This window comes from Rosa chinensis, chromosome 2, assembly GCF_002994745.2.
Source record: "Rosa chinensis cultivar Old Blush chromosome 2, RchiOBHm-V2, whole genome shotgun sequence".
Classification (NCBI taxonomy): Eukaryota; Viridiplantae; Streptophyta; class Magnoliopsida; order Rosales; family Rosaceae; genus Rosa; species Rosa chinensis.
The window spans coordinates 85291767-85319388 of record NC_037089.1 but is presented as its reverse complement, the minus strand read 5'-3'; the positions used below and the strand labels follow the sequence as shown (position 1 = coordinate 85319388).

The 27622-nt window shown below is 39.6% G+C and overlaps 2 protein-coding genes and 3 long non-coding RNA genes across 5 annotated transcripts; 1 reads left to right on the top strand and 4 right to left on the bottom strand.

Annotated features, from left to right (window-relative positions):
• Window positions 1-12681: 12681 nt before the first annotated feature.
• LOC112185274 (ACT domain-containing protein ACR10) lies at window positions 12682-14793 on the bottom strand. Its single transcript, XM_024323520.2, has 4 exons — window positions 14568-14793; window positions 13986-14207; window positions 13266-13371; window positions 12682-12895 (listed from the first exon to the last, which is right to left on the bottom strand). Exons 1-4 carry the CDS (start codon window positions 14719-14721, stop codon window positions 12682-12684), a joined length of 696 nt encoding a protein of 231 aa, XP_024179288.1. The 5' UTR covers window positions 14722-14793.
• A 717-nt stretch (window positions 14794-15510) lies between these two features.
• On the bottom strand, window positions 15511-15834 carry LOC112186963. The gene is made up of 2 exons (XR_002930948.1): window positions 15729-15834; window positions 15511-15613 (listed from the first exon to the last, which is right to left on the bottom strand). It is a non-coding gene; the product is annotated as an uncharacterized LOC112186963 (long non-coding RNA).
• A 1704-nt stretch (window positions 15835-17538) lies between these two features.
• Window positions 17539-18354, top strand: LOC112185951. The gene is made up of 3 exons (XR_005806280.1): window positions 17539-17714; window positions 17926-18087; window positions 18202-18354. It is a non-coding gene; the product is annotated as an uncharacterized LOC112185951 (long non-coding RNA).
• Window positions 18355-19921: 1567 nt separating this feature from the next.
• Window positions 19922-20656, bottom strand: LOC112185054. The gene is made up of 3 exons (XR_002930130.2): window positions 20595-20656; window positions 20309-20443; window positions 19922-20159 (listed from the first exon to the last, which is right to left on the bottom strand). It is a non-coding gene; the product is annotated as an uncharacterized LOC112185054 (long non-coding RNA).
• A 5216-nt stretch (window positions 20657-25872) lies between these two features.
• On the bottom strand, window positions 25873-26556 carry LOC112185272 (40S ribosomal protein S3-3). The gene has a single exon (XM_024323518.2). The coding sequence runs from the start codon at window positions 26539-26541 to the stop codon at window positions 25873-25875; it is 669 nt and encodes a 222-aa protein (XP_024179286.1). The 5' UTR covers window positions 26542-26556.
• Window positions 26557-27622: the final 1066 nt, after the last annotated feature.

Genomic DNA, 27622 nt, shown 5'->3' with positions numbered 1-27622 from the left:
AAACATCTTTCCCGAAACTTGGTTCAAAGTCAAAACCACCATTATTACCAAGTCCATTTCTACCACAATCCTGATTCCCGAAGCAATCATATCATGTAGAGACAGCACAAAGCTATTGTCGCCCGTCTCAGACACTCAACACAACTCGAACTCTGGTTTCCGCACCTTAATCCCTGCCCCAACAAACTTGTTGGCATCAAAGAAAAGACAACCACAACATTTTCCTCGAATCACATTTCATAGTACAACTCGAAACTGTAGAGTAGTTTTACTCTACCATCACCAAGGATAGGCGCATGATAGTTAACCAATCGAATACGCAAAGAAAACCCTAGGAGGTCGGCGTACAAGAGGCATAGCACCAGAAGAAAACCAACTAGCTTTGTACCTTACACACTTGATGAATACCACAGCACCGAAGAGTACACGATGGGGAACCGCTGCAGTCGGGCCATCACTCGAGAGGTACTGAGCAACACCAAGTATATAAGGTAACAGAATAGAAACGAGTCTACAGAACCTAACAACCTAATGCTCTGATACCAAATTGACAGGACCCGCCCCGAATTACACCCTGAAATCCGAGGTGGCCCTGTGGGGCCCACCTTAGGGATAACTCTACCAAAAATTCGGCAGAGTCACCTCTAAAATGGACTACCCAAAAACCTGTAAAACACACTAAACACTTCAAGCAAACCAACCTTATACTCCTGGAGCCACCCTGCTCCCAATTACCAACAACTCCACTTTCACAAAACACAAAACTCAAAATACTAATCCCAAGGTTATGCAGAGCAATACTACTATACACAGGGATATAACAGATGAGTAAAGGATCAAGTGATCCTACACTGCGGAAATAGTGACAACTATGCCTCAAATGTCATGTACGCTCGACCTCCACTAATTCGCCTGCAAACTGGGCATTAGAAACCGAAAAGCCCAGGGGAAAGTAGACGAAAAACGTTAGCGTGAGTGGACAAAAATAAACAATTTAAAGGAAAAAGGATTTCATACTTTCCCACAAGTTTACAATATAAAGTCTCGATGCATGCAACGTTTATAAAACGTATTTCTTTAAACTCAAAACTCGTGCAAACCATTCCAGCCCCGCTGGATAAAATAAATCGGAATAGCCCCGCTAGTCAAATCATAATAAAATATGGGGAAGGACGTTCACCATACGAAAGAAGGGAGCCTTATTGGCTCGGGTCGGAGTGTCCCACACTCTTGAGCATCCCATGCTCTCCTCTACTCACCTACGAACACATAGTAAGTAGGGAGGAGTAATAATAGGCTAGCCAGTAATATAATATATATAGAACGACCCTGGGTATGGTGGTTAAAAACCGATAAATTCCAGTAAATCCTTTAGACTTCCCCATGTCCCACGCTGAATAAATAAATGGTTTGTCAATGAGGCATTCCCAATGCCAAACCGAAAGTCGGTAAATAAATATGGAGACTTACTCCATCGAAATCCCATTTCAAAAAATCCTTCAAAAATCTCAAATATAAATTCGAATCCGAGCATAAATACTTTATATCCAAAACTCACAACCGTTACCAATCATAAATACTTCATGAGAACAATATTTAAAAGTAAATCCATGAGATAATTCGCAATTATCTTTATATGCTCGGAAAATACGTTAATTAAATAGAACAAGCTTTAATAAATAAATGCATGCATCACTTATTTAAAACAAACGTCCACTCACAGTACTATTGGCAACCACGCAAACGAGTTCCTTCATCTAACCGTAGCTCGCGACATTGCCCTGTACACAATTATATTTCCGTAAACGGCAATCCGATAAAATAATTACGAACTTAAACGAAATCCGAAAATCCCTATCTCCAATACTTCTCAAATTCAACCCAAATCTCTTCCACAATTCCAATTCCTCAATTTACATATTCCATAATGAAAACGAGGGAAATCCGACGGTTAGATTTCCCATAATTCCACCACAAAACTCCAAACTTCGAAAATTCACAAACAATTCCAAACTCCTCCAAAATTCACCAAACTTCACATATAAGCTCTATGATAATTATAGAATTTAACTAGCTAAAAATTGAAATTTATAAACTACCCTAGCCGCCGCTACCGCCGCCCACAGTGGCGGCGCCGCCGCCACCATCTCCGATGGCCACCAAAATTTGGCAGTAGCACCTTCTCAACACACTGATTCAACTTCTCAACTACAACATTCCCAAATAACAATTAAAAACAGCCGAAATCGATCAATGAACAAAAACCCAGAAATCCTCAAGAACCCTAGAATTTCAATTCGTCGATTCGACATCTACACAATAAATCGTGATACAAGGCCATAGGGGAAATGATCAGTGATGAAAACCGAACCTTCGACGGCGAGATGGGGACCGGAGGTGGCCGGAATCGCCGGAAATCGATGAAACCTCCGTTCGTCTACAGTGATCGTCCTCTTCTTCTCATTACTGCACCTTCCACAGTTCATAATAGGCTACCAAACAAACCCAGAAATCAAGAGAATGAAGAGAGCTTTCCAACGACACCTTACACGTCAAAATCCGTCGCCGGATGGAGGAGATATGGCCGGAAGAAGGTGAAGAGGTCGGAGAGGAAGAGAGAATCGGGGAGAGAGAAGAGAGAGCTCGGTAAGTTTCCGAAAATGGAAACTTACCACAGTAACTCGGCTATTTATAGAAACTTACTATATGAACAGTAACTTTAGTATTTCGCTTATAACTTTTGCATACGAAGTCCGATTTTTACGTACCACATATGCACGCGCTCGGTTTAACGTCCTCTACAACTTCCATGAAGAACGTTTTCTCAAATTTTGACCCGAGCAAAAAGTCAACTTTTAGGGCCACTAAAAGTACTAAACCGAAAGTAAAAGTGAAAGTAAAGGTCGTTTACCGTCCAAATGACTAGTAAACACGTGGATTTAGGTTCGGGACGTTACATACGGAGCCGTTCGAGAGCGGACGTCCGCAACCCAGAAAAAGTGCCGACGTCGCTGCTCCGGCCTCGATCGAGCGGCGACGGCCCGGCGCGGCTCGCCGGAGGGAGGCCAAGGGTCGTGCGGAGGGGTCTGCGGTCGGGTGGAGTCGCCGGCGACGGGTTTTGGGTGCTGCACAGAACCTGCAGTTGCAGGTGAGGTGGCTGCCCAGAAACCGGCAAGCCCGACCTCTTCCGACCTCGAACGGTGCCCAGAACGGTCCGGGACGCCTCCGGCCTCCCTCCTGCAAGCCCCGCGCCACCGTCGCCGCCTGGAAGCTGCCTGCTGCATGCGTCGACGTCCGCACTTTAGCGACAGTGTGGACGTCCGCCCTTGATCGGTCCTTTATATATATATATATATATTTGACGCGTTCCAAAGAGGACGTCCGCACTTTCGTTAAAGTGCGGATGACGGTGCTGCAGACCAACTCAGGCCACGACGGTGCGGCGCGGCTTGCCGGAGGGAGGCCAGGGGTCGTGCGGAGGGGTCTGCGGTCGAGTGGAGTCGTCGGCAACAGGTTTTCCGGTGCTGCACAGAACCTGCAGTTGCAGGTGAGGTGGCTGCCCAGAAACCGGCAACCCCGACCTCCTCCGACCTCGAACGGTGCCCATAAGCCGTCTGGGATGCTTCTGGCCTCCTTCCGGCCCGATTCGCGCCGCCGTCGACGCCTGAGCTGGCCTGCAGCGCCGGCGTCCGCACTTTAGCGAAGTGCGGACGTCCGCTTCAGAACCCGCCTGATATATATATATATATATATATATATATATATATATAGTGATCATTTCACTGAAGCTGCCCGGAACAACGTAAAGGCACTACACGAAGGTGCTAATTCCTTCCCTGAACTATGCTCTCATTGTGAAAAGGTACGTAATCATGGATAAACTAAGCACGATACGTTTACTCCTTAATAAATTCTTCTGCCGTACGTGCTACTACTGATTCGTCATTGCTTTTAGAACTACCAAAAGCATTTCTAAACGATTAACAGCACAATATCTGATAAGAACAAATAAAATTGCTTTCTTAGTTGTATGATGAGCAGTTTTATGTAGTACTTTTCAAATGTATTTTGAAGTGTGAATGCGTGCGTGGATTGCTTTTTTTTTTTTTTTTTTTAGAGGTGCGTGGATTGTATGAAATGTTGCAGGAAGCGGTGAATGTTTCTATGGGAAATTTGTACGAGACGGGTTGGTGAACAAGACCCTCTTTGTTTAAGGAAACTTTGAGTTGTGGGATGTTGATTTTGGCCTTCTCTAGACTTCTCCGTATGAGCACTACATCCATATATATAAAATCAGTTCCAGTCCTATGGCTTAGAGCTCCAGGGAAATGGCTAGAGGTGATTGATCAAATGTTGCGGCTAGAACTTTCGAGTCATGCCAACCATATGCTTTACACATATAATTCACGCATGAATTGGGTTATGTACACAGACCAATTAAGGCATCTAATTTCTTCTTGTTTCTAGCTGGTTTCGATCTGGGTCTTAATTCTAGTTATTCATCATGTATACGTACTATCAAAGTCGATGAACAGAATAAAAGAGCTGAAACAACAATTAAAAAACAAAAGTTGTAGTTCGTAATTCAAATAGGCACAAGAGACAAATCAAAGTTTACAATACTCATCTTCTAGTTCAACGAACAAATTGGTATGGTTCAATTGATAAAGGGTAAATTTCATTTTACCTCCATGACCTATATATATATATATATAGAGGCCGGTTCTGAAGCGGACGTCCGCACTTCTCTAAAGTGCGAACGTCGATGCAGCAGGCGGCTTCCAGGCGGCGGCGGCAGCGCGGGGCTGGCCGGAGGGAGGCCGGAGGCGTCCCAGACCTCTTCTGGGCGACGTTCGAGGTCAGAGGAGGTCGGGCTTGCCGGTTTCTGGGCAGCCACCTCACCTGCAGTTGCAGGTTCTGTGCAGCACAGCAGAACTGTCGCCGGCGACTCCACCGGACCGCAGACCCCTCCGCACGACCCCCAGCATCCCTCCGGCAAGCCACGCGGCGCCGTCGCCGCTCGATCGAAGCCAGAAGAGCGATGTCCGCAACCCAGAAAGTGCGGACGTCCTCTTCAGAACATTTTCGTATATATATATATATATATATATATATATTAAGTCACTTGTGTCCTTACACTTTTAATTTCATCATAGGTGTTCTCGTACTTACTAATTTCAATCAATCTGGTCCAATCCTTAGCTTTCTTGCCAACTATTGGGTAATATATTTGAAACTTTCGTCATTTACACTATAATTTGCATTCCACACTAGTGAATCGGCATCCTACAAGGGATCCTAATAGAGCCATTTTTTCAATTTACAAAATATTTGATGAAAAAATTAATAATTGGACTACATTAATTGATTAAATTTGAGAGCACAATTGTACATGTGATCGATGAAATTAGAAGTGCAGGGGCACAACTGATTTAAGGTGTAAAAATCAAGGAGGTAAAATGAAATTAGCCCATTGATAAACATGGGATTCCTCTAGTGGCATGGAAATCTTGTTGTGCTCCTGTGAATGAGGGGTGGCTTGGGGTTGAAGCAGCTTGTGATTTTTAATCATTCTCTTTTGCTGAAGCGTTGTTGGGAGATCTATTCTTTTCCATTAGAAGGTTGTTCGTTTATTCTGAATAGATTTTCTCAACTTCGCTCTTATGCCTCTTCCTCTATATGGCCGGGAGTTCGTCCTTTTTGGGGTGTTGTCAAAGAAAATTCTCAATGGTTGATTGGTTCAGGAGGCAAGATTTCTTTTTGGCATGATAATTTTATGGGCAGGCCTATTATTGATTACTTTGGTGCTCATGTTGATCTGCGAGGTAATAAGGACTTGGTTTCTAATTTTATTGTTAGTAGTTCTTGGGTGTTTCCAGATCTTCTTCAACTTCACTTTCTAGCATTGTATAATAAAATTAGGCAAGTTTCCTTTGCAACTAACGCATCAATGGAGAACAAGCTCATTTGGATGCCTTCATCAATAGGTGAGTTAACGGCAAAGCATGCTTATTAATTTTTAAGGCATCCATCTCCCTCCTAGCCTTGGTGCAAGACTTTATAGTCTAATTTATATTGCCTAGAATGTCTGTACATGCTTAGAAAGTGTTAAAAGGGAGAATAATGTGTGATGATCTTCTTCAAAGACGGGGAGTGGCTTGGGTTTCAAGATGTGAGCTTTGTGGTGCATGTACTAAATCCCTACAACATATATTCTCGCTTTGTCCTTTTACAGCTGCTATAAGGTCTTATTTCACATCTCTTTTTAAATTGGGTGTTGTTCCTCAATGGATATATTTCACAAGAGTTTGAGTATGGGGACGTAGTTCGCAGCTTAAAGAGCTTTGGTTGATCACTTTCGATCACATCAATTTTATGGTTTGTATGGCATGCTTGGAACAAGACCAGATTTAACGGCAAGTCGTTTTCTACTGCTTCAATTTGTCAACTCATTCCGGGTCATGTTAGAGCGGCTAATCAGCTTGCAAAGGCTCCAATGAGTAATTCAATTCAAGATCTACAAATATTAAAGAGTTTTGGAGCAGTGTGTCGTTTACGGAGAGCCCCTAGAGTGATTGAGGTTGTTCGACATCCTCCGATCATTAGGTGGGTGAAGTTTATCTTAGATGGTGCTTGGAAGCATGCAGAAGGTGTTAGAGGTTTTGGGGCAGTATTTTGTGACTTTAAAGGTCATGTTCTGGATGCTTTTTCTTCCAACATTGACATTCCTAGTTCTATAGCAGCAGAGGTTTTGGCAGTTATAACGACTATTGAGCTTACTTAGGTTCGTGACTGGAAACACATTTGGTTGGAGGTTGACTCGTCACTTGTGCTAGACTACGTACGTTCTCCTTTGCTTGTACCTTGGCAACCTCATGTTCGTTGGCTTAATTGTTTAAGTTGCATCTCAAATATGACATTTCAATCCTCTCATATTTTCGTGAAGGAAATAAAATGACAGATGCATTGGCTAATCATGGTACATCAATAACTCAACTGGTGTGGTGGGATGTGCCTCCTTTTTTTATTTTGTCCTATTGTAATAGTGACATTATGGGTCTTCCTCAATTTCGGTTTTGCTAGTTTTGTTTCATTGTTAATTGTTAATTGTTAATTTACTTCGAGAGGTTTCGGTTTGGTCCCCCTCTCTTGTTATCTACTTTTTCTTTGATTAATTTAATAGACTGTTAGGGAGGTTATTCCTCTCTTTCACTCATCTTTCAACCCAAAAAAAAAAAGACATAAAAAAAAACAGCCGAACTTTTGACACATGAATAAATCTATGTCCATATATATCCTTCTCGATATGTAGACAAAACTATGTTGAACTTTTAACATGTAGACAAATCTATGTTCATATCCTTTTGGATTACAAAACTTAGGAGGCAACTCGAGTAGCTGCAAAGGTTATATAAGATTTAAAGAATCCCATTCATTCGATAGAAGGAAGACTTTAATTTCTTAGTTAGCAAACCATAGAAGAACGCTAGGAAATCACCACCATGGATAAAGGCTTGAAATCTAAACAAAAGGGAATAAAACTTGACAAACTATGGTGCAACTCTGTCTATCATTATTTTTGGTGTGTCATGTTAAACCTGAATACTCCGGACTAATTTCTGCTCCGGAGTAAGATTTTGGTGCCCACAATTGTATGTAAGAATTTGGGATACTTCAGATGCACATCAAGAGGCAACCATTTGTCTTGTTTTGAGTAAGTATGAACCATAGTACTCGCCTAATGAAGACAAACAGTAGGTTGAATGCATGGAAAACAAATGTTCTTCAACCAATTTGGAATTGGAAATCACCATTTTTTTAATTGAGGCAATAAACTTTTTATATCGAGTGTCAATATAAGTTTCGGCCTCCGGCAACATCTCTCTCTCTCTCTCTCTCTCTCTAAAACCAGTAGTCCCTGAAAGATATTTGCATATTTTGTGCTCTATTGTGTTTGCTCTTGAAGATTTCATACTTCGAGCAAACATAAAAAAAGTAAGAAATGTTGGTTACCATCATTTCTACTTCGTTTCTCTCAAAGATTTTTTATACTTCTAATCTCAACTATCCTTTTAAACTCAACCATTTTAAAGATGTAGTGTAATGGATGTCAGAAGTATAGTTGAATTTAGAAGGATTGTTGAGTTTAAAAAGATGGTAGTAAAATTTATAAGAAAAACATAGTATAAAAGCCATAGTTGTAAAAGATATATATGCATATACATTGGATGATAGGAATTATTTGATCAATTAATGTATGAATAATTGAGCATAATTTTTTTTTTCTTGTGTTTGTTGACATTTGAAAAAACAGAAGGCACCTCGCACTGTTGTTTGGGCATCCTCATCTGCAAACAACAGTGGACGAGGTAGCAATCATTCCAACAGTACTTCATCGATTAAATGGACTTAATTCCTGCCAAACCAAATGTCCAATACCCATACTGGCACTTCCCACTACCTCACCCCAATTGCCATCAATAGGATGGTCTACATTGCACGTTCAATTGCAGGTGCTAGCAAAGGATTTCATGGAGTGTACAACTAACGTAGCTCATTCAAGGAAAAAGCTTAAGCTTATAAAGACAGTGATCCCATAGACGAGTTAAGATACTACGGTAATGTGATCAAGCACCTTTATGAATATGCAGATAATGAGGTAAGAAAAAATTTAAAATTTTCTAAGTATTCGATAGAAATAGGTTGTGATTACATTGTTTTTTTTTTTTCCCTAAAAAAAATAGCCAATTTTAGACTCCTAAAAAAGACGTTCAAAAACAATTGACTCCTTAGATGACATGTTTCCATCCAACACCACAGAGATGTTCAAATTTCATTGGTGCTATGATGGGCATGTTATGGGGACAATTAACCTTGAAAGCATCCAATGGCAGGTAATATAAAAACTTTTACCATTTTGAGCTGATATATATAGATATATATGAAATTTCATGGTCTATCCACTGAATTCTCTGCAATTCCATAAAAAAGTATAGGATGTATATTTGAAACACAGCTAAGTTTAGTGAAGCATCGCTCATTTGGAATAATGGCTGGAGAAAACATTTTTCTGGAGGATATCAAGCAAGAGGGGACATTGGAGCAGAAGAAAACTTGCTTGAAATATCTCCTTCAAGGAGTGGTATGGAGGATAAAAGGTAGATGCACGGACCCGAAACAGATTGCCATAATTGATGACAAAGCTTATTTGCCAGATTTCCTTAGGAAATACCCTAGTTACTTATTGTCAGTAAGAGATCTAGCAATTTATCTTCATGAAAACGATCAAATGAGTTCTATGATTTCAAGATTTATTCGGGCTTATTGAGCAACATGTAAGTTTCCCTCTCCTTTTTAAGAGCTGGATATTTAGTGATACATGATTATACATAAAAATTGTTTTTATGCACATAAACCCTAGATGCATTCCCGGCATGCTCATAGATTAACGTAGATGGTGACTGGATGAAATTTACTTTATATGATTGACTTCTTGCATGACATTTTCCCAAAGAAAGACGTTCAAAAACACTGAAACTACTTCTTCTTCTTTTTTCCTGAAAAACAAAACGTACAGCCGATTTTAGACTCCTAAAGAAAGACGTTAAAAAACAATTGACTTTTTGCATGACATGTTTCCATCCAACACTACGGATATCATATAGACATCCTCATAAAATCATATAATAGAAAGAAAAGCACTACTATTCTAATTCCCGTGAAGATTGCAACTTTCTCTTATAAAAATAACATTTTCTTCTTCTTCTAATTTTATAATCACATTCATTTTTCTATATACTTTATTTTTTTTTTCCACAAGGAACATATGTTGTTGTTGTTTTGCCACCAATATTTACAAGTTTAAGATGATAATTAGTTAAAAATACAAAAATGTTAAAAAAGAACGACATAATTGTAGCGATTATATACTAGGGTTTACGTCTTTAGGCCTTGGATTCAATATTGTAGTATTTAGTTGGAGTATGGCTGCACATAGATAGGGCTAACCGTCTATATGACAAAGTGAGCGGTTTCAGTATTTTAGACAACGGGCATAAAAAAATAAAAATGTTTCATCCGATATCCGTTCCAATCTAATTATACGATATTGGAAACCAAATCAATAAAAGGCCAAGTACATTTTCATTTTCATGCCTTTCTGTATGCTTCTTCCAGTTTGAACTGTTTTATTTGCAGTCCAGCTGATTTGAACAATTTATCTCTAATGCTTATGTTATTATTTTCATGTATCGCGTGCACTTTGTATAAAGCATTTTTCTTTTATTATGTTTTATCTATATTAATCTATTTTCATAATGTTGAACTTCACCATGATCATCAATCACGATGATTTGCCAAACATCTCAAACTTGAAAGTTACCTCTGAAGTCTGTCCAAAACTTTAGTCTTTACGTTCTATAGAGCATATAAGCGTTCGTTAACTCAAAAGATGAAATAGCAATGTATATGAGTTCTTCATCTTGCCTTGCTTCTTATATTAAGGCAAATCAATAAGTAGAATTAACGTAGCCATGCGCTTTACCAAGAAGGAACGTTGCCTCAATTTTCAACTTATTAGTTTTCAGTTTACTAACGAGGATATCTCACATCCTGGATCCAAATTTGGTAAGATAAGATTAAGAGATTAAAAGGTTTGGAGAAATCTATATTAACCCATTATGGATTTTTTTATCTTAATTCTTCATCCGTTTTTTTTTTTTTCACAAGGAACATATGTTAATGTTGTTTTGCCACCATTATTTACAAGCTTAAGACGATAATTAGTTAAGATTTTGCCACCATATTTACAAGTTCTAGAGGCAAATTACAAGTTTAAGATGTTTGGTAAATCATCGTCATTAATGATCATGGTGAAGTTCAATATTATATGACATATATAAACAAATAAATTTTATATAACTAAGTAGCATGCATTGGTTTAGCAGTCAAGCATTCATCCGAGTTATTATTCCGGTATTTTTGTTCCTATACTGAATTGTGATTGATTCCGTGCTTCATTTGTCTCCAAAGTTTAGAAGAAAATTATGAAATGGATCCATTAATTTTCAATTTTCTGTCGTTCTTTTTTAACATTTTTGTATTTTTTGCGATTTTCCTAATACAATAATCTTAACTAGGCCAACTAGACTATTAGGAAAATCGATCTTCATAGAGTTCTGAGAATTGGTGTTATGGAGTAGTGGTATGAATTCTTAAGATATTGTAAAACTGGTCGAGTACTTATTGCATGAATTCTTAAGAATATTGTAAAACTGGTCGATTGCTTGTTGTATGAATTCTTAAGAATACTGTGTAACCGTTTCTATGCCAAAGCGAGCGGTTTAGATATTTTGGATAACCGGTCAAAAAAAAAAACTTCATCCAGTATTCCGGTGCAATCCAATCCAATTAAAGAGGTTTGGTTTAGTCGGTTAGGTATAATATTAACAAGGTGTTTATGAAGTTTCATAGTAAAATTCAATCTCAATAGTAAAAATTTTGTTAAGTAGACAATATCTGAGTTTAAAATTTAACAATCAAAATCCAGAACCTATATTCATAAATCAAAATCTAATATAGATTCAAAGTGATTTACTTATTTGACACTATACCACAAAGTTAATCAGACAACTGTCGAACGACTGTTGTCTGAATGAAAAACCTGCTGTTGTCTAGTAGCCTGATGTCTGATTGACCTCATTCAGACAACTGTCGATAAACAGTTGTCTGTTGCTCAGTCACACAACACATATAAGCAAAAATTTGTTGTCTGAATTTACCCAAAATCTAATGCGTGTTGACTTAGACAACTGCTTGTTATTTTGGTGTTGAGTGAAATGAACCTCAGACGACAGATACTTTTTTCCCCTGTTGTCTGAAATATATTTAAGATAACAGTTTGAGAGATGTAAGTGTTGTCTGAATGCGTATGAGATAACAATGTGCCGAAAGAATCTGTTGTCTGAAATGAACCTCAGACGACAGATACTTTTTTCCCCTGTTGTCTGATATTTATTTAAGATAACAGTTTTCGAGATGCATGTGTTGTCTGAATGCGTATGAGATAACAATGTGCCGGAAGAATCTGTTGTCTGAAATGAACCTCAGACGACAGATACTTTTTTCCCCTGTTGTCTGAAATTTATTTAAGATAACAGTTTTCGAGATGCATGTGTTGTCTGAATGCGTATGAGATAACAATGTGCCGGAAGAATCAGTTGTCTGAAATGAACCTCAGACTACAGATACTTTTTTCCCCTGTTGTCTGAAATTTATTTAAGATAACAGTTTTCGAGATGCATGTGTTGTCTGAATGCGTATGAGATAACAATGTGCCGGAAGAATCTGTTGTCTGAAATGAACCTCAGACTACAGATACTTGTTTCCCTGTTGTTGCAAGGAATTACACACAATGTGTCCTTTAGTAAAACTGTTGTGTGAATGTTCCTCAGACAATAGGTATTATGTGTGTAAATTTATGTGTTGTCTGATGATATTGTAATACCATAATTAATTGCAAGCACTACGGGTACTGATTCTGGAAATAGACAAATATGAAACTCAAATTGGTTCAAATGTCATTTACTATAGCACATCATTGTCATACATTGCCAAAACACACCGAAACTAGAAATAGAGTACCCAATTGTTAAAGTATTTCTTACATATCAATTCAAAGTACTAGCTACTGATCCTGTCCAACCAAAACATAACCACAAACTTTGAACTAAGTCTCCAAGAAGTACCAACACAAGGAAGATAAGGAGAACCCTGTGAACATGCGGTAACTTTTGACTCAGCCAATTCAATTTCACAACCCAACAAGACATTCCCCAGGACAGCTTTCAGGCAATTAATTGTTTCATCTTGTCTTCTTTTTGTATGCAGCAGTTCTCTGATTGAAAAGGAGAAAGAATATGATTAGTCATATTTTAGGAGGAAAGATGAAACAATCTCAGTAGCGACTCTCAACTGATGTGCCCTCACACAAACATGATGATACACCAACACCTAGACTCCTTTAGTAGCAAGCACCAGTATAAAGTAACTGAAAACACAAGTCTAGAGAACCTAATTGAAAATGATGCAAACAAAAACTCGAAGGAACCACATGGAGGAACTGGTTCGCTTTTATTAGCAGTTACAAGTGAACACTGGCAATAAGTCTAGAATGAAACTTGGGAAGTAGATATACCAAAAAGAGAAAAGGAAGGCAGAAATGATGCACCATTATAGATAGGGAAATGATGTCAAGAGTGACAAACCTGGTATCTGTAACAAAAAAAAGGTCCATCACTTTCCCATCTGGGGTAGTAGACACCTTCACTCTCTCTATTGTGAGCTCAAGCTCACAAAGAACCTTAGTGACATCTATTGGGTAAAAAGTATTAATAATAATCTCAACTAAATATATAGCAGCATACAGAACAATTTTTGCTGAAGATTCAGATGCATTAAAACAAGTAGGCAATGTAAAGGAAATAAAAACAAAGACACAGATAGAAATACCACTTCTACACGAAGTTACCCTTATGCACCACTTGTTCATTTCAACAGGATCCCTTGTTTGATCTCTTTTCTCTAAATGGGGATAATACAATTACTGTAGTCATCTATCCATAAAAGTAAATTACTAATTTGTCCCTTGTCTGAAGAATAGTTGATAAGTTGTCCCAAGCTTTCATAAATTACTAATTTTGGTAATTCTAGTCTATTTTATATAAGGGAGATGAAAATTACTGATTAAACTCATTTTCTCTTATACCTAGAAATCAATAATCTTCAATCAATGCTCAAACACCGCTCTATAGTCTATATCAGAACTCAGAAACACCAAATAGAGATCATCGATTCTCTGTAATCACTAATCACAGACAAAAATGACTTTCCAGCTCAAACTGGTACTGGGATAGTTGCATTGAAGATTGAACAAGTTTGATGAATCATTTACCATGCAAGTGACAATCTTGGAAATGAAAGTTTACCATGCAATAGGCCTTCCTGTTCATAAGAGCACCAGAATTTCAAAAGGAAAACATCTAATGGCTTAGGCTGCTGGTTTTCCGGCCGGTAATAGTATATTCCAGAAGTTGTAAAATGTGAGGGACACACTTCTAACAATCTCTTTGTCAACAAATTCCACCTTGTTTCCGGTTTTCCCACCACCCAAAACACTACGTAGCACCACTTTCCATCCGTCGAAACATCTTCAAACACAAAAGCAACAAAATTGTAATTTGCCATTACAAATTCTATGATCCATAAAGAATGACCCATTTTCTGTTTTACAACAAAAGAGCCTAGACTGAAAGACGCATTCTTTGTTTCTCTTTAAAAGCTTGGATCCACCAATTAGTGTTCAGCAAACTTCAAGAAACTAATTACATGCATTCTCAAGAATTTCAGATCCAAATAGTAAACTTTCCAAGTAAAGACCTTTAAAACCTATAAACATCGGAACAAACCACGCTACTTTCCCAGCTCCAAATCCAAAACCCACTTCCAGAAAAACCTCAAATCACTCAGAGAACAAAGGAATTAAACTACAAGCAAATAAAAAAACTCACCTCCTCTGCAAATGCTTATCCCAAAGAGCAATATAACCCTGCACAGATCACAGCCTAGCCCAGTTTTGTCAGGGCAATTCACAGTGATCACAGTAGGATCTCCAGCCTTCTCTGCCTGGCTAATTACCACCATGTCCTCATGCAAAATGCCCATTGCCGCCGACCTCCTCCTCCTCCTCCTCCTCCTCTGTTTTTTGCTCTGTTTTCCGGTGACTAGAAAACTCAGTAAAAGATAAAGAGATCCCAAAAGATAAAGAAATCTATTATATCTAATTCAATCAGGTAGTTGTAGAAAGCCATTTAAAATAAATTCACAAGAACACTCAAAAAGTACATAACAAATTTTAGTTGGCTTGGTCAAGTGATTACATCTACCTCAACCCCCTGGGGCTGGCTTTGCTAACACCACCAATGAAGCAAATAGTGGATCTAAGATTAACTGAAAACCTCATTATCCAGTCATTAGTTTTTACTACATGGATTCATTATTAACCATTTTCAACCACCAACCTCAGTAACAGGTACTAGTCAAACACTCAAGTGACTCAACTATGTTGCTTAAGTGTGTCCAAGTACACTAGTAAGGTTAGGGAATGTTTAAGACTAAGGGTTTAGGATTTAGGCTCTATGTCTATCTAAATTATAAGCCCTAGTTGAGATCATCAAAAGCAATAAACATGAAAAAGAAGAGATAGAAGAACAAAAAGAAAAACAGAAGGGAATTGCTGGACAGCATGGAATTATTGGTTGGTGCTTGAAATAGGCGGTTTGAGCAATAAGATCCATTTTCGGTTGAACTTTTTGAGTTGCACAGGACAGGAAACAATGTCAAATTAAATGCACAAACCAAACAGCAAAGAGAAAATCAAAAAAAAAAAAAAAAGCACTTGTCATATCTCAATCAGATGCAGACCCAGAATATCAGAGTTACAAAAAACACTTACTTCCATTGTAGTGATGAACTCCAACCTTAGCAAGCATGGCGCAGTACTCGATCTCCGACTTTCTTAGAGGAGGGCAATTGTTCGAGATTATAATCAGCTTCCCTGCAACTCACCCACATCAAAAAAAATCAAATCCCACATCGAAGATTCAAAACCCAAATCACAGAAATGACAAAGATTCAAAATTTGGGTCTAAAGAACCAGAGATAGATACTACCTTTGGAGCTACGAAGAGAGTCGATCACGGTCTTGTAGCGATCGATCGATCGGACTGGGAGGCGGCTTGGAGACACGGGGTCAGAGACTGACGTCGGGGACTCGAGGTCAGGTCGGAGATTATAATCAGCTTCCCTGCAACTCACCCACATCAAAAAAATCAAATCCCACATCGAAGATTCAAAACCCAAATCACAGAAATGACAAAGATTCAAAATTTGGGTCAAAAGAACCAGAGATAGATACTACCTTTGGAGCTACGAAAAGAGTCAATCACGGTCTTGTAGCGATCGATCGATCGGACTGGGAGGCGGCTTGGAGACACGGGGTCAGAGACTGACGTCGGGGACTCGAGGTCAGGTCGGAGGCGGCTTGGAGAATGATGAGGTCGACGGAGAACAAAGATGAGTTATGAAACCCAGAAGATTTAAACCAAGAAGAACGAGGGTGAGTCTCGGTCGACGGAGACAGCCCACTGAGAGTGTATCGTGTGTGAGTGAGAGCGAGAGTGAGTGAGATAGAGGCTTGATGAGGGTGAAAGGGTGAATGGGATTGAGGGTGAATGGGATTGAGGGTGAGTCAGTGCAAGGCTGAGAGCAATGGTGAGGGAGAGAGGCTGAGAGCGATTTTCGGTGGGAGAATGACCTAATTTTTTAGCTAAGGGAGGGAACACAATTTTGGGTGGGAGAATATGACCTATTTTTTTAGCAAAGGGAGGGAACACGATTTTGGCTAGTCCAAAGAGGCCGAGAGCAGTTTGGGTGGGAGTTCGATCTTCTTGGTTTTTTAGCTAAGGGAAGGAAACAGCATTTTGGTTTTGAGTGTTTTGAGTTGAAAAAAAATAAATGAAAATTAATTGTCTGTTTGTTTTTTCCATTATTCAGACAACAGATGTTCTTGTTACTGTTGTCTGAAATATCTCAAATTTAACAAATAACGATGTGTTGGATGAGTAGAGATGAGACGACAGGTTTAAAAAATCTGTCGTCTGACTAACTCAGACGACAGCAAAAACTCATGTGTCGTCTGATGACTGTCGTGTGATTAAGTTATTCTAGTAGTGTGATGGCTTCAATACTAGCTTAATATAGTAGTATTAAAGATTAGAGAATGAGAGATTGAGAGATATGATGGAGAGGACCAAAGGAATTATAGCGATTATATACTAGGGTTTTAGGTCTTTGGGCCTTGGATTGAATAAAATCATATATCATTTGAGTAGGGCTACACATAGATAGGTTAACAACTTAACCGTTTCTATGCCAAAATGAGCGGTTTAAGTATATTAGACAACAGGGTATCAAATTAAATATGTTTCATCCAATCCGATCTAATTCTAATCCACTCTAATTAAGAACAGATGGCACTCCATCTGATATTGTGAGACCCCGTAAAACTTGAAGAAGTTGAATTAGAGTTGTTTGTGATTAATTTTATTATCTTGGTAATGGTTAAGGATACTTGGGGACATATTTTTCAGAGATTTTCTTGAGAGGAAATGTCCAGTTTGAGGCTCGGTATTAAAGTGCATATCGAGATGAGTCTGTAGAAATTTTCATTAAAAAAATTTTCGACACATGAGCTATTTCTTATGAATTTTGGAAGTTCAAGAAATAAAGAAAAGGAAGAGAAAAATCACGTTGGGCAATCCGGACCGTACGCTATCCACCATTTGATCTGGCCCATTGATTTTAATTTGATTGAGGAATATATAAATGCTCAAGCCAGATTGATTAACCCAGAAACCTCGATACAGTCAACCCATTTCTTCAACCCGATCACCCGAAAAGGCGACCCGGCCGTATCTCCACCTTCCGGTCGATTCACGGTGTCGAACGGATGGAGTTCTCCTCAACTCGATGGCGAGAAGCTGAAAGTGGACTTGGCTTGCTCAACCAAATCGTCACGATAGCAAAACGAATCCCGAAAGCTACGGCGGTTTCGATGCATTCTCCGGCTACTCCGGTCACCGACGATAGCAACTGAGGTACGAAAATTTATCTCCTCGTCGAGCTCTACAAGAAAATGTAACTGCATGTCAATTTCGGTTAAGATTTGGAAAAGTTGGTGTTTTGGAGATGTACGGCCACCGCTCTGTTCACTGTGAGCAGCGGCGATTTGGGTCATTTTTAGTTTACTTTCCACCTTGGTTCATATCTTAGAGAGTATAATAATTCCTGGTTATGCTTGAACTGCAGAATTGGTTGAGTTGGTGAGATGAAGTGAGCAATCTTTGTAAATGGAATGGTTGACGTGCTTCAGAATATAGTTCGTTGTTTCCAGACTAAGAGCATGGACTTGGCGAAATGGAACTACAATGAAGTCTGGGATTTCATAATTATTAGCATGTATCATTGAAGGTAAATTCCTTAGGCTTAGAAAAGACGTCCAACCATAATTGTTGGAGACTTGTAGATTTCTGCTTGGTTTGAATTGGAATTGGATTGAGGTACGGATGACTTTTGCTTACCTAGATTGGAGACTGAGGAGAAGCAAGTGGTCAGATTAAGGTTGTGGTGGAAGCTCTGTCATTTGGACAAGAATTGAAGCTGTGAAGAACAATGACAACGTGCATGTACCTTGGACCAAGAACCCAGCTGAATAAAGAGACAAAATTGGGCAAAATTTTAGGTAAGGTAAGCTGGAATTTCTTTCAAGGGTATGAAGTCATGATACTGTAAATATGAAATTTGTGATGTTTGAATTAAGTTGCAAAGCTTTAGCTCCTGTAATCATGGTTCGATATTATCTGGAAGCTTAGGAATGAATTTGTCAGAGTCATTATCACAAGTTCCTGTGATTTTGCATAGTTAATGGTTAAGGCATTAAGCCAGCGGGATAATTATAAGTTTGTTTGTGGTATATATGAAAACTATGAGTTTGGACCTGGTGTATATATTGTTAATTAATTTGGTATCGCTTCTAGTGCACTTGGTTTATCATTTGATTGTGGTACTGGACAAAATTTCTAAGTACGTCTACACCTTGTGTGTTAATGGATGGCATAGAGGTGTAGAGCCTTGCATTTTGGGATCATATGAAATTCTTGTCAAAAAGAATTCTAAGAACTGTGGTCACTAAAGTGTGAGTTTGGTTTGAACTGAAGAACTGTTTAGAAAGAAAAATAGTTTTTGGGTGTCCAGATAAATAAAAAGGATTACACCCATCAAGGAAAGGAAAGCATTCTTGGAAGAAATTAACTAAATGGGATTGACATTATTGTCAAGCATTACAGTTTGGGATTTTATAATGACACTTGAATTATTTTCGAACTTAGGGACTCCAATTACTCGGAATGTGAAAGGTGGTGGTGTTGGCCTAAGAAAACAAATGGAGTCAAAACTGCTATATTCCAGGTAGGGTGACTCAGGACTCTCTCGGTTATGATTTTTTATTTATATAAATGATATTGCATGGCTATGATTACTTCTTTATGAATTTGAAGGATTTGATATTTTATTGCCATGCTTGTTTTCAATGGTTTTCTGTATCGTGTGATGACCTGAGAGTGAGAGAAGCATAGTGACTACCTTGGGTTTCGATCCCCTAAACCTCCGGAGGGGCTGTATGGACGGTATGGTGTCTCACATCCTGTGAGGTGTGACACCATTTCTAGGTGATACGGCGTAAATGGACACTCTCGCTACTCCTTGCCGTTCATGAAATTAATCTTGATAAGAGTGTAGTTGGCATAGAGACCAGTCATCAGGTTTGTGTTTTCTGGGCCCGCATATATGTTTTCGAAACTAATCCTATGATTTATGATTTGATCTTTACTTTTACCTATGTACGTAGTTTTCAAATACTGACCAGAAATATATATATATATACATTTTTACGTGTTTTTAAATCTAGCTGAGGTGAATACCCTATTGAGTAGCGATGACGAAAACTCACCCCTACATCAGATTTGGATGTAGGTACTGTGCACGTAAACGGGACAATACTAGAGTGAGCTGGGTGTGCTGATGAAATGATTTTGTGTAACAGTTATTTATTGATTTCAAGTTTCGGTTTCTTACTCTTTTAAATGTATTTCTATCATAGTCCACTCCGGTTTGCTTGAAATTGTGTCTTTGTTACAACTTTGTTGAAAGGATTTCGACTTGGAGTAACAACATTAAAAATCACCTCAAAATATTATTTAACACTTCCATTTCAACTCTAATTTCATAAATTTTGAAAAAGTACTGCTTGCTTATTCTAACTCTTTATTTTCAATGCCTTGCGTATCTCTAGGATCACACCTAGCTTGTGATCCTAAGGTCCGCGGCACTGTAACATGATTGATTTGGTGAGGTGTGAATCGGGACGTTACAGATATATATAGCATTTTAGATACACAAGCTCAACCATTTAGTAAGTCACGACTCGTCAGCCTTCGGTTCAAATACAATAGGGATTTTCTCTTTTTGATCACCTCGACAATCACCTAAGTTCAAAACAGTATATTAATGAAAGATACACAAAAACATGCAGTCACACCATATAAATGGAGAAAGGTGCGGTTATATCTAGATGTTTGCAGGGTAATTAATCTGGAAATAATAAGGAACAAGGTCATGAAATGGAAGATTATACCTTATCATCCACGTGACATTGGTCAAGAATTCTATACAGGTCGCTGCCATTAGTGACTTTTTTTCCATTCATAGAAGTTATAATGTCACCCAATATGTGTCTGCCATAAGAATCACACTTTGTTGGTAGCAGTTCCTGCATATTGGAGACTCATGAGCTCTATTATTCAATGGAAGCACAACAACATATTTCCATACCACGATTCTAGAATCATGTTAACTTGAAAGTGAAAATCAATTTCTGTAGTACATGAAACTTAAGGAAAAAGAGACGGGGCAAAAAATACCGCTTTTCCAGCTGGACCATTTGCTGGTGCATCTAGGACGAGTACTCCACTGACCCCCAACTGTTCAACAGATTTTTTTTTTTTTTTTCATAAAAATCCTTAAAATTAAGAAAATATTAAATAAAGTATCAAGTATGAAACAATTCAAGATAAACAATCCGCCCCATCTTTTCAGTACACAAAATTTGCCAAAGGAAACAATAAAACTAGAACAACGAAGTCTGAGGCTAAACTTTTGATCAAAAATATAAGAGCCTGAAGCTAAAGTTATAAACTTGAGAAACTCAGCACATGCCTTAAGCCACTGGGAGGGCTGGGACCTCAATATCAGTTGGGGCCAAAATAGGTGCTGCTTCAATTTCTGGTGCCCGCCTGACAAACTCATCATCCTTTGGTTGGTGGATTGTAACTGTTGAGAATATTATGTAATTAGTTGAGAATATTATGTAATTAGTTGAGAATAGATTTCTTGTATCTTTATCTATATCCCTAGATTATAGGGTTTCCTTGTTGATCAAGGTTTGTATATCTGTATATATTGGTGATTATCAATAGAAGGAATACAATTCAGTCACAATTATAATTCTTTTATGGTATCAGAGCAGGCAACGTCCTGACTCTTCTTTCTTCTGCAAATTCTTTTGCAGCCTTTATCCTTCTTCGTTTCCCTAACCCTCCATGGCTGGAGACGATATATTTTCTGAAACTCCCAATGGTGGCAGCGGCACCTCCTCTGATGAATCTGCAAATCCGCTATTCCTCCATCATTCAGACCATCCCGGTCTCATCCTTGTCTCCAAGAAATTGACAGGACACAATTACAACTCATGGTGTCGTGCCATGAGGATCTCCTTGAGTGCGAAGAATAAGACCGGATTCATTACCGGTGCAATCAAAGAACCATCTGCAATCAAGAAACCAGAGGAGCATGCTCTATGGCAGCGATGCAACGACATGGTCTTGTCCTGGATTCTCAACTCTCTTGAACCAGACCTTGCTGATTCGGTCCTCTCCTGCACAACACCTCATGCAATTTGGGAGGACCTTAGGGAACGCTTTGCCTTGGGAAACGCCCCACGTATCTTCCAAGTTCAAAGAGACATCTACAAGATTGAACAAGGCCAATTGTCAATCGCTGCTTATTATACCAAGTTGAAAGCACTTTGGGATGAACTTGCCTCATACAATACAGTGGAGAATTGCACTTGTGGGGCACAGAATGACCGCACCAAACTCATGCAATTCCTCATGGGCTTGAATGAATCGTATGCAGGTACTCGTGGTCAAATTTTGCTAATGAATCCATTACCTTCTGTGAGACAGGCCTATGCTTCAGTAACTCAGGAAGAGAAGCAGCGAGAACTTGGTGTTGCTGCCCTTGCTCCATCCAATGCAGCAGCAATGGCCATTCGTAACTATCCCAGGCCAGGATTGATACCTCGTCGTAATCCTGGCAATCAAGGCAGCAGTTCTCGCAATCGCACTCCAGTTCAATGCACCTATTGTGACAAATTTTATCATACTGAGGAGACTTGTCACAGGAAACATGGCTTTCCACCTGGTCATCGGCTCTATAAACGCAATCCACAACAAGGAAATCGACCTCCACCACACAATGATGCCTCTGCTAATCATGTTGATTGCACACCTTCATTTAAGGAGCTGCAAGCCACACTTCCCAACCTGACTGAAGATCAATACACTCAGGTTATCGCTGCATTGAATCCGAAGCCACCAACTCCTCAGGCTAATGCCACTTCTGCTACAGAGTTTGCTTCAGGTTTGTCTTTGGTGGATCCTAATCGATGGATAATCGATAGTGGAGCAACTCACCACATTATTAATGCACCACATCTTTTTACTAGCCACAAGAATGCATCTTTTCCTTCTGTTTCTTTGCCTAGTGGAGCCAAGGAAAACATCACTATGAAAGGGTCAATTACCATTAATAATGCAGTTTTGCGGGACGTGCTTTGTGTTCCCTCATTCGATGTCAATTTGATGTCTGTTGGACGCACTATAGATGATTTGCACTGTTCAGTAACCTTTTTCCCTTCTTGGTGTATTTTGCAGGATTTGGCTACGAGGATGATGATTGGTGTGGGTAAGCGACGTGGAAATTTATACTATCTTGTGGCGTTGTCTTCCTCCATTCCTACCATCCATCCCTTTGCCGGTCACATCACCATACCATCTGATCTCTGGCATCGCCGCTTGGGACACCCCTCTCCTGCTCGTTTACAATTTCTAGCCAAGAACTCTCTTTCTTTTGATTTTGATTCTATTCATAACTGTGCGGTTTGTCCTTTGGCTAAACAGACCCGCCAACCTTTTCCTTCTAGTTTAATTAAAACTTCTCGATGTTTTTCCCTTATTCATTGTGATATTTGGGGACGTCATAAGACTCCTTCTCTTAATGGTGCTCATTATTTTTTGACTATAGTAGATGATTTTTCTCGTTTTACATGGGTTTTTCTCATGCGTCACAAAAGTGAGACGCAACATTTACTTCGACATTTTTTTGCCTATGTTAAAACTCAATTTAATACCCATGTTCAGCAATTTCATTCTGATAATGGTGCTGAATTTCTTTCTGTACGCAACTTCTTTCACAATCAAGGAGTCCTTTTTCAGCATTCTTGCGTTTACACACCTCAACAAAATGGTGTTGTTGAGCGCAAGCACCGACACCTCCTAGAAGTTGCTCGAGCTCTTCGTTTTCAATCTCATTTGCCTCTTCAATTCTGGGGTGAACGTATTCTCACCGCTGCCTACACCATTAATAGGCTGCCCACTCTTTTACTTCACAAGAAAACTCCTTTTGAGATACTTTATCATAAACCTCCTGATTATTCTCGAATGCGTGTTTTTGGATGTGTAGCTTTTGCTACTTCTGTCAATCCTTCATCAAAATTTTCTCCACGTGCTCATAAATGTATTTTCCTTGGATATCCTATTGGTCAGAAAGCATATAAGTTATATAATCTTGAAACCAAAAAGATTTTTACAAATCGTGATGTTATTTTTTTGGAGGATACTTTCCATTTTCAATCCTCTTCTCAAGGGATTTCGTCATCTTCTCCTCCTTCCTTGTCGCTTCCTATTCCTATCCTTGACAGCCCCATCTCAAATCAACCACCTCCAGCTCCTCCCTCTTCATCTCTCGAACCCGCGTCGCCCAGGATTGATACCTCGTCGCAATCCCAGTCCCGGATTGATGCCTTGTCGCAATCCCCGCCTAGGATTGATACCTCGTCGCAATCCTCCAGCTGCCCTCCTTCCTCTCCTCTTTTTTTCAACACTAATATTGCTGTCCTCAATCCTATTGACCAACCTATTGTTCCCATCGAACAACCTGCCATTGAACCTCCTCCTTTGGCCGACCCAGATCCTATCCTTGCTCCGCGACGCTCACAACGCCCACATGTTCCTAATGTCCGTCTCAAGGACTACGTCTGCTCGCAAGTGATTTTGCCTCCACACACTTTGTCATCTCCTCCACCGAATCCTCTCAAAGGTACACGCTATCCTCTCTGCAATTTCATCTCTTATCAGCGTTATTCACCGCTGCACCTATCCTATGTTGCTGCTGTTAGTAGGGATGAGGAACCTACTTCTTATGCTCAAGCTGCTTCTGATCCTAAATGGCAAACCGCCATGGATGCCGAGCTTGCCGCTCTTGTTGCCAATAATACTTGGACTCTTGTTCCTCTTCCTCCTGGACAACGCCCTATTGCATGTAAGTGGGTATACCGGATTAAACGTAAAGCAGATGGTTCTATTGAGTGTTATAAAGCTCGTCTAGTTGCCAAGGGTTTTACACAGGCTGCAGGCGTTGATTACCATGATACCTTTTCCCCCACTGCAAAGATGATTACAGTCCGTTGTGTTCTTGCTCTTGCAGCCTGTCAAGCCTGGTCCCTTCATCAACTTGACGTTAATAATGCCTTTCTTAATGGGGATCTCAATGAAGAACTGTATATGTCACCTCCTCCTGGTCTTCAGCGACAGGGGGAGAATTATGTTTGTCGCCTCAACAAGTCCTTGTATGGTTTGAAACAGGCAACACGGCAATGGTTTGCTAAATTCACTGAGGCGATACTTTCTGCTGGATTCACTCAATCAAAGGCCGACTATTCCCTCTTCATTCATAAGGTTGGTAATTCCCTTACAGTATTGTTGATTTATGTTGATGATATTCTCATCACTGGGAATAATCTGGACTCTATTAAGGCTCTTAAACAGTTTCTACATACCCGTTTTAGAATTAAAGACTTAGGTGATCTTAAGTATTTCCTTGGGATTGAAATTGCTCGTTCAGGAAAAGGTATATATTTGTCCCAAAGGAAGTATGCGTTGGAAATCATCAAGGATACTGGTTTTTTTGGGTGCCAAACCTGTTGAGTTTCCAATGGAAGAAACAAAATTGTCAAATAAGGGAGACTTGCTTAAGGATCCGGCAGCATATAGGCGTTTGGTTGGCCGCCTCATATATCTCACCATCACCAGACCTGACATTACCTATTCAGTTCATGTTTTAAGCAGATTTATGCATGAGCCACGTTTACATCATATGGCTGCAGCACTTCGGGTTGTCAGGTATTTAAAGTCATGTCCTGGTCAAGGCCTTCTTTTGCATAGTGAAAACAATTTAAGTTTGAGAGCTTTTTGTGATTCTGATTGGGCGAGTTGCCCCATTACTCGCCGTTCTACCACTGGCTATTGTGTGTTCCTGGGAAAATCTCTTATTTCATGGCGCACCAAAAGGCAGAAAACAGTCTCTTTATCAAGTGCTGAAGCTGAATACAGAGCTATGGCAGGTACATGTTGTGAGCTTACTTGGTTGCAAAACTTGTTTGCTGATTTGCACATACCTATTGCCAAACCTGCCATGTTATATTGTGATAATCAAGCAGCTTTACACATTACTGCAAATCCAGTTTTTCATGAAAGAACTCGTCACATTGAGATGGACTGTCACTTCATTCGTGACAAGATAGTTGATGGGTCCGTTCGCACTAGATTCGTTGGAACCTTGCAGCAATTGGCAGACATTTTTACAAAAGCGTTGGGCAAAGAAAGGTTTAAGAATTTGTTGCACAAGTTGGGAGTTCTTGACATCCACTCTTCAACTTGAGGGGGAGTGTTGAGAATATTATGTAATTAGTTGAGAATATTATGTAATTAAGAATAGATTTCTTGTATCTTTATCTATATCCCTAGATTATAGGGTTTCCTTGTTGATCAAGGTTTGTATATCTGTATATATTGGTGATTATCAATAGAAGGAATACAATTCAGTCACAATTATAATTCTTTTAGTAACAAGATCAGGTAAAAGAGTCATGGGTCCTTGCTTGCCCTTGGGATCCCAGTCGAGAATGATCTTGACCTTAATACCAAGAACACCCTGTCTAAGGAGAACATGTCTCACAGCTGCGTCAATGTACTCATTGACTAGCTGACCAGAAGAAATCATGTATCCATCCTTGAACTTCATGGACTTGGCTCTCTGTGCCCTCAGCTTTCCACTAACAATCACCTCACAACCCTTTGCACCACTTTCCATGACAAATCTCAAAACACCATAGCAGGCCCTGCGAACCGGTAGGCCTCCGAGAAGCTTGTAGCGAAGAGACTCAGCCTGGGCAGTAGAGCAGAGCCCTCTGTTGGCTACCTTCTCAGCATAAAGCTCCACACCTTTCTCCTGGAACTTAAACCTCTTCTGCACAACTGAGGTCAGCTCCCTAATCCTCCTTCCCTTCTCTCCGAGCACGTTTTGAGTCCGAGTCGCCCTGATTATGATCTCAGTGCGCATCGGCGTAACCCTAACCTCAGCGCCGGAGTAGCCGTCCTCAGCAAGCTCCCTCATCAGAAGCTCGTTGAGCTCGGCGAAGAAAACACCGTCAGCGACGAACTTTCGCTTCTTGCTCATCTGGGTCGCCATTTTCGAGATTGCGAAGCTGCAGATACGAGATCTGAAAATGTGGTGGCGGGAGCTCTGCCAACCCTAGCTTTGCTTTGCTTTGGTAGCACCACCAACTGTTCAACAGATTGATCGGGTGCAAACTTAATTCCTAAAATAGGTCTGGTGACCTTCCCGAATTTGACCAACTGGTCAACAATGCCATTTACCTGAATATTATTGAAAACAAGAAAGAAAGAGTGGGAAGAGATAGATTATTAGTGAAAGGAACTTCATTGATGTTTACTCACAGTATCAATTAGAATAGGAAATCCAACACCGTAATGATCGTATGATGCACCGAATGGAGAATATATTGCCGTATTTATCCCGATAAGGTTCCCTGCACTGTCTAGAAGTCCCCCCCCCCCCACTATTACCGGGGTTAATGGCAGCATCTGTCTGTATAACATCTTGGATTGGACGACCAATTGCAGCAAAACTGATTTTCTTTGCGGAGTCCACTATTTTTATAGGAAAGGAACTATGTCAGACAAATACGTACATACCGTGGATAAAAAGTTCATAGGAGAAAAAATTTACAAGAGCTAAAACAATACAAAGCAATCATCTAAGAAAAACTAGCTAATAGCTGCCTTCTAAATATGAAGCTTATTTCAGTTAGTCGTGCACGACTCAAGAGTGAAAAGAATTGTGAAAGAATCGAATAAAGATTTATTTATTTTTTTATCGAGATGATACGGTTTCTCAAAAGTTTCCTCTCCTCGGCCACCAAGAATATATTGGAATTTAGCTCCAATAAGCGTCAACGGAATTCGAACCCGGGTGTGGGGGTTCCATACCTGGAGACTTTTACCAACCCGACCACTTGTGGTTGTTGAATCGAATAAAGATAGAGCAATGGACTTCTTCATGAGAGAAATGGATAATGGACTTTGTATTAATAAAGAGCAATATTGTTGTTTTGTGTTCCTCCTATCTAATCCTGCAGCACTAATTAAACACGGCTTAAACTAATGTTCTTTATGCCGAGCTTAGCACAAGCAGGACATGTATTATTAATAAATAACAATAATGCAATGCCTACTAATCCGGTGAACAA

Coding starts and splice junctions, on each gene's coding strand:
- LOC112185272 (XM_024323518.2), bottom strand. CDS start 26,541: ATGGCGACCCAGATGAGCAAGAAGCGAAAGTTCGTCGCTGACGGTGTT.
- LOC112185274 (XM_024323520.2), bottom strand. CDS start 14,721: ATGGGCATTTTGCATGAGGACATGGTGGTAATTAGCCAGGCAGAGAAG. Junction 14,208..14,567: donor GATAAGCATTTGCAGAGGAG/GTGAGTTTTTTT, acceptor TTGTGTTTGAAG/ATGTTTCGACGGATGGAAAG. Junction 12,896..13,265: donor TTTTTTGTTACAGATACCAG/GTTTGTCACTCT, acceptor CTTTTCAATCAG/AGAACTGCTGCATACAAAAA.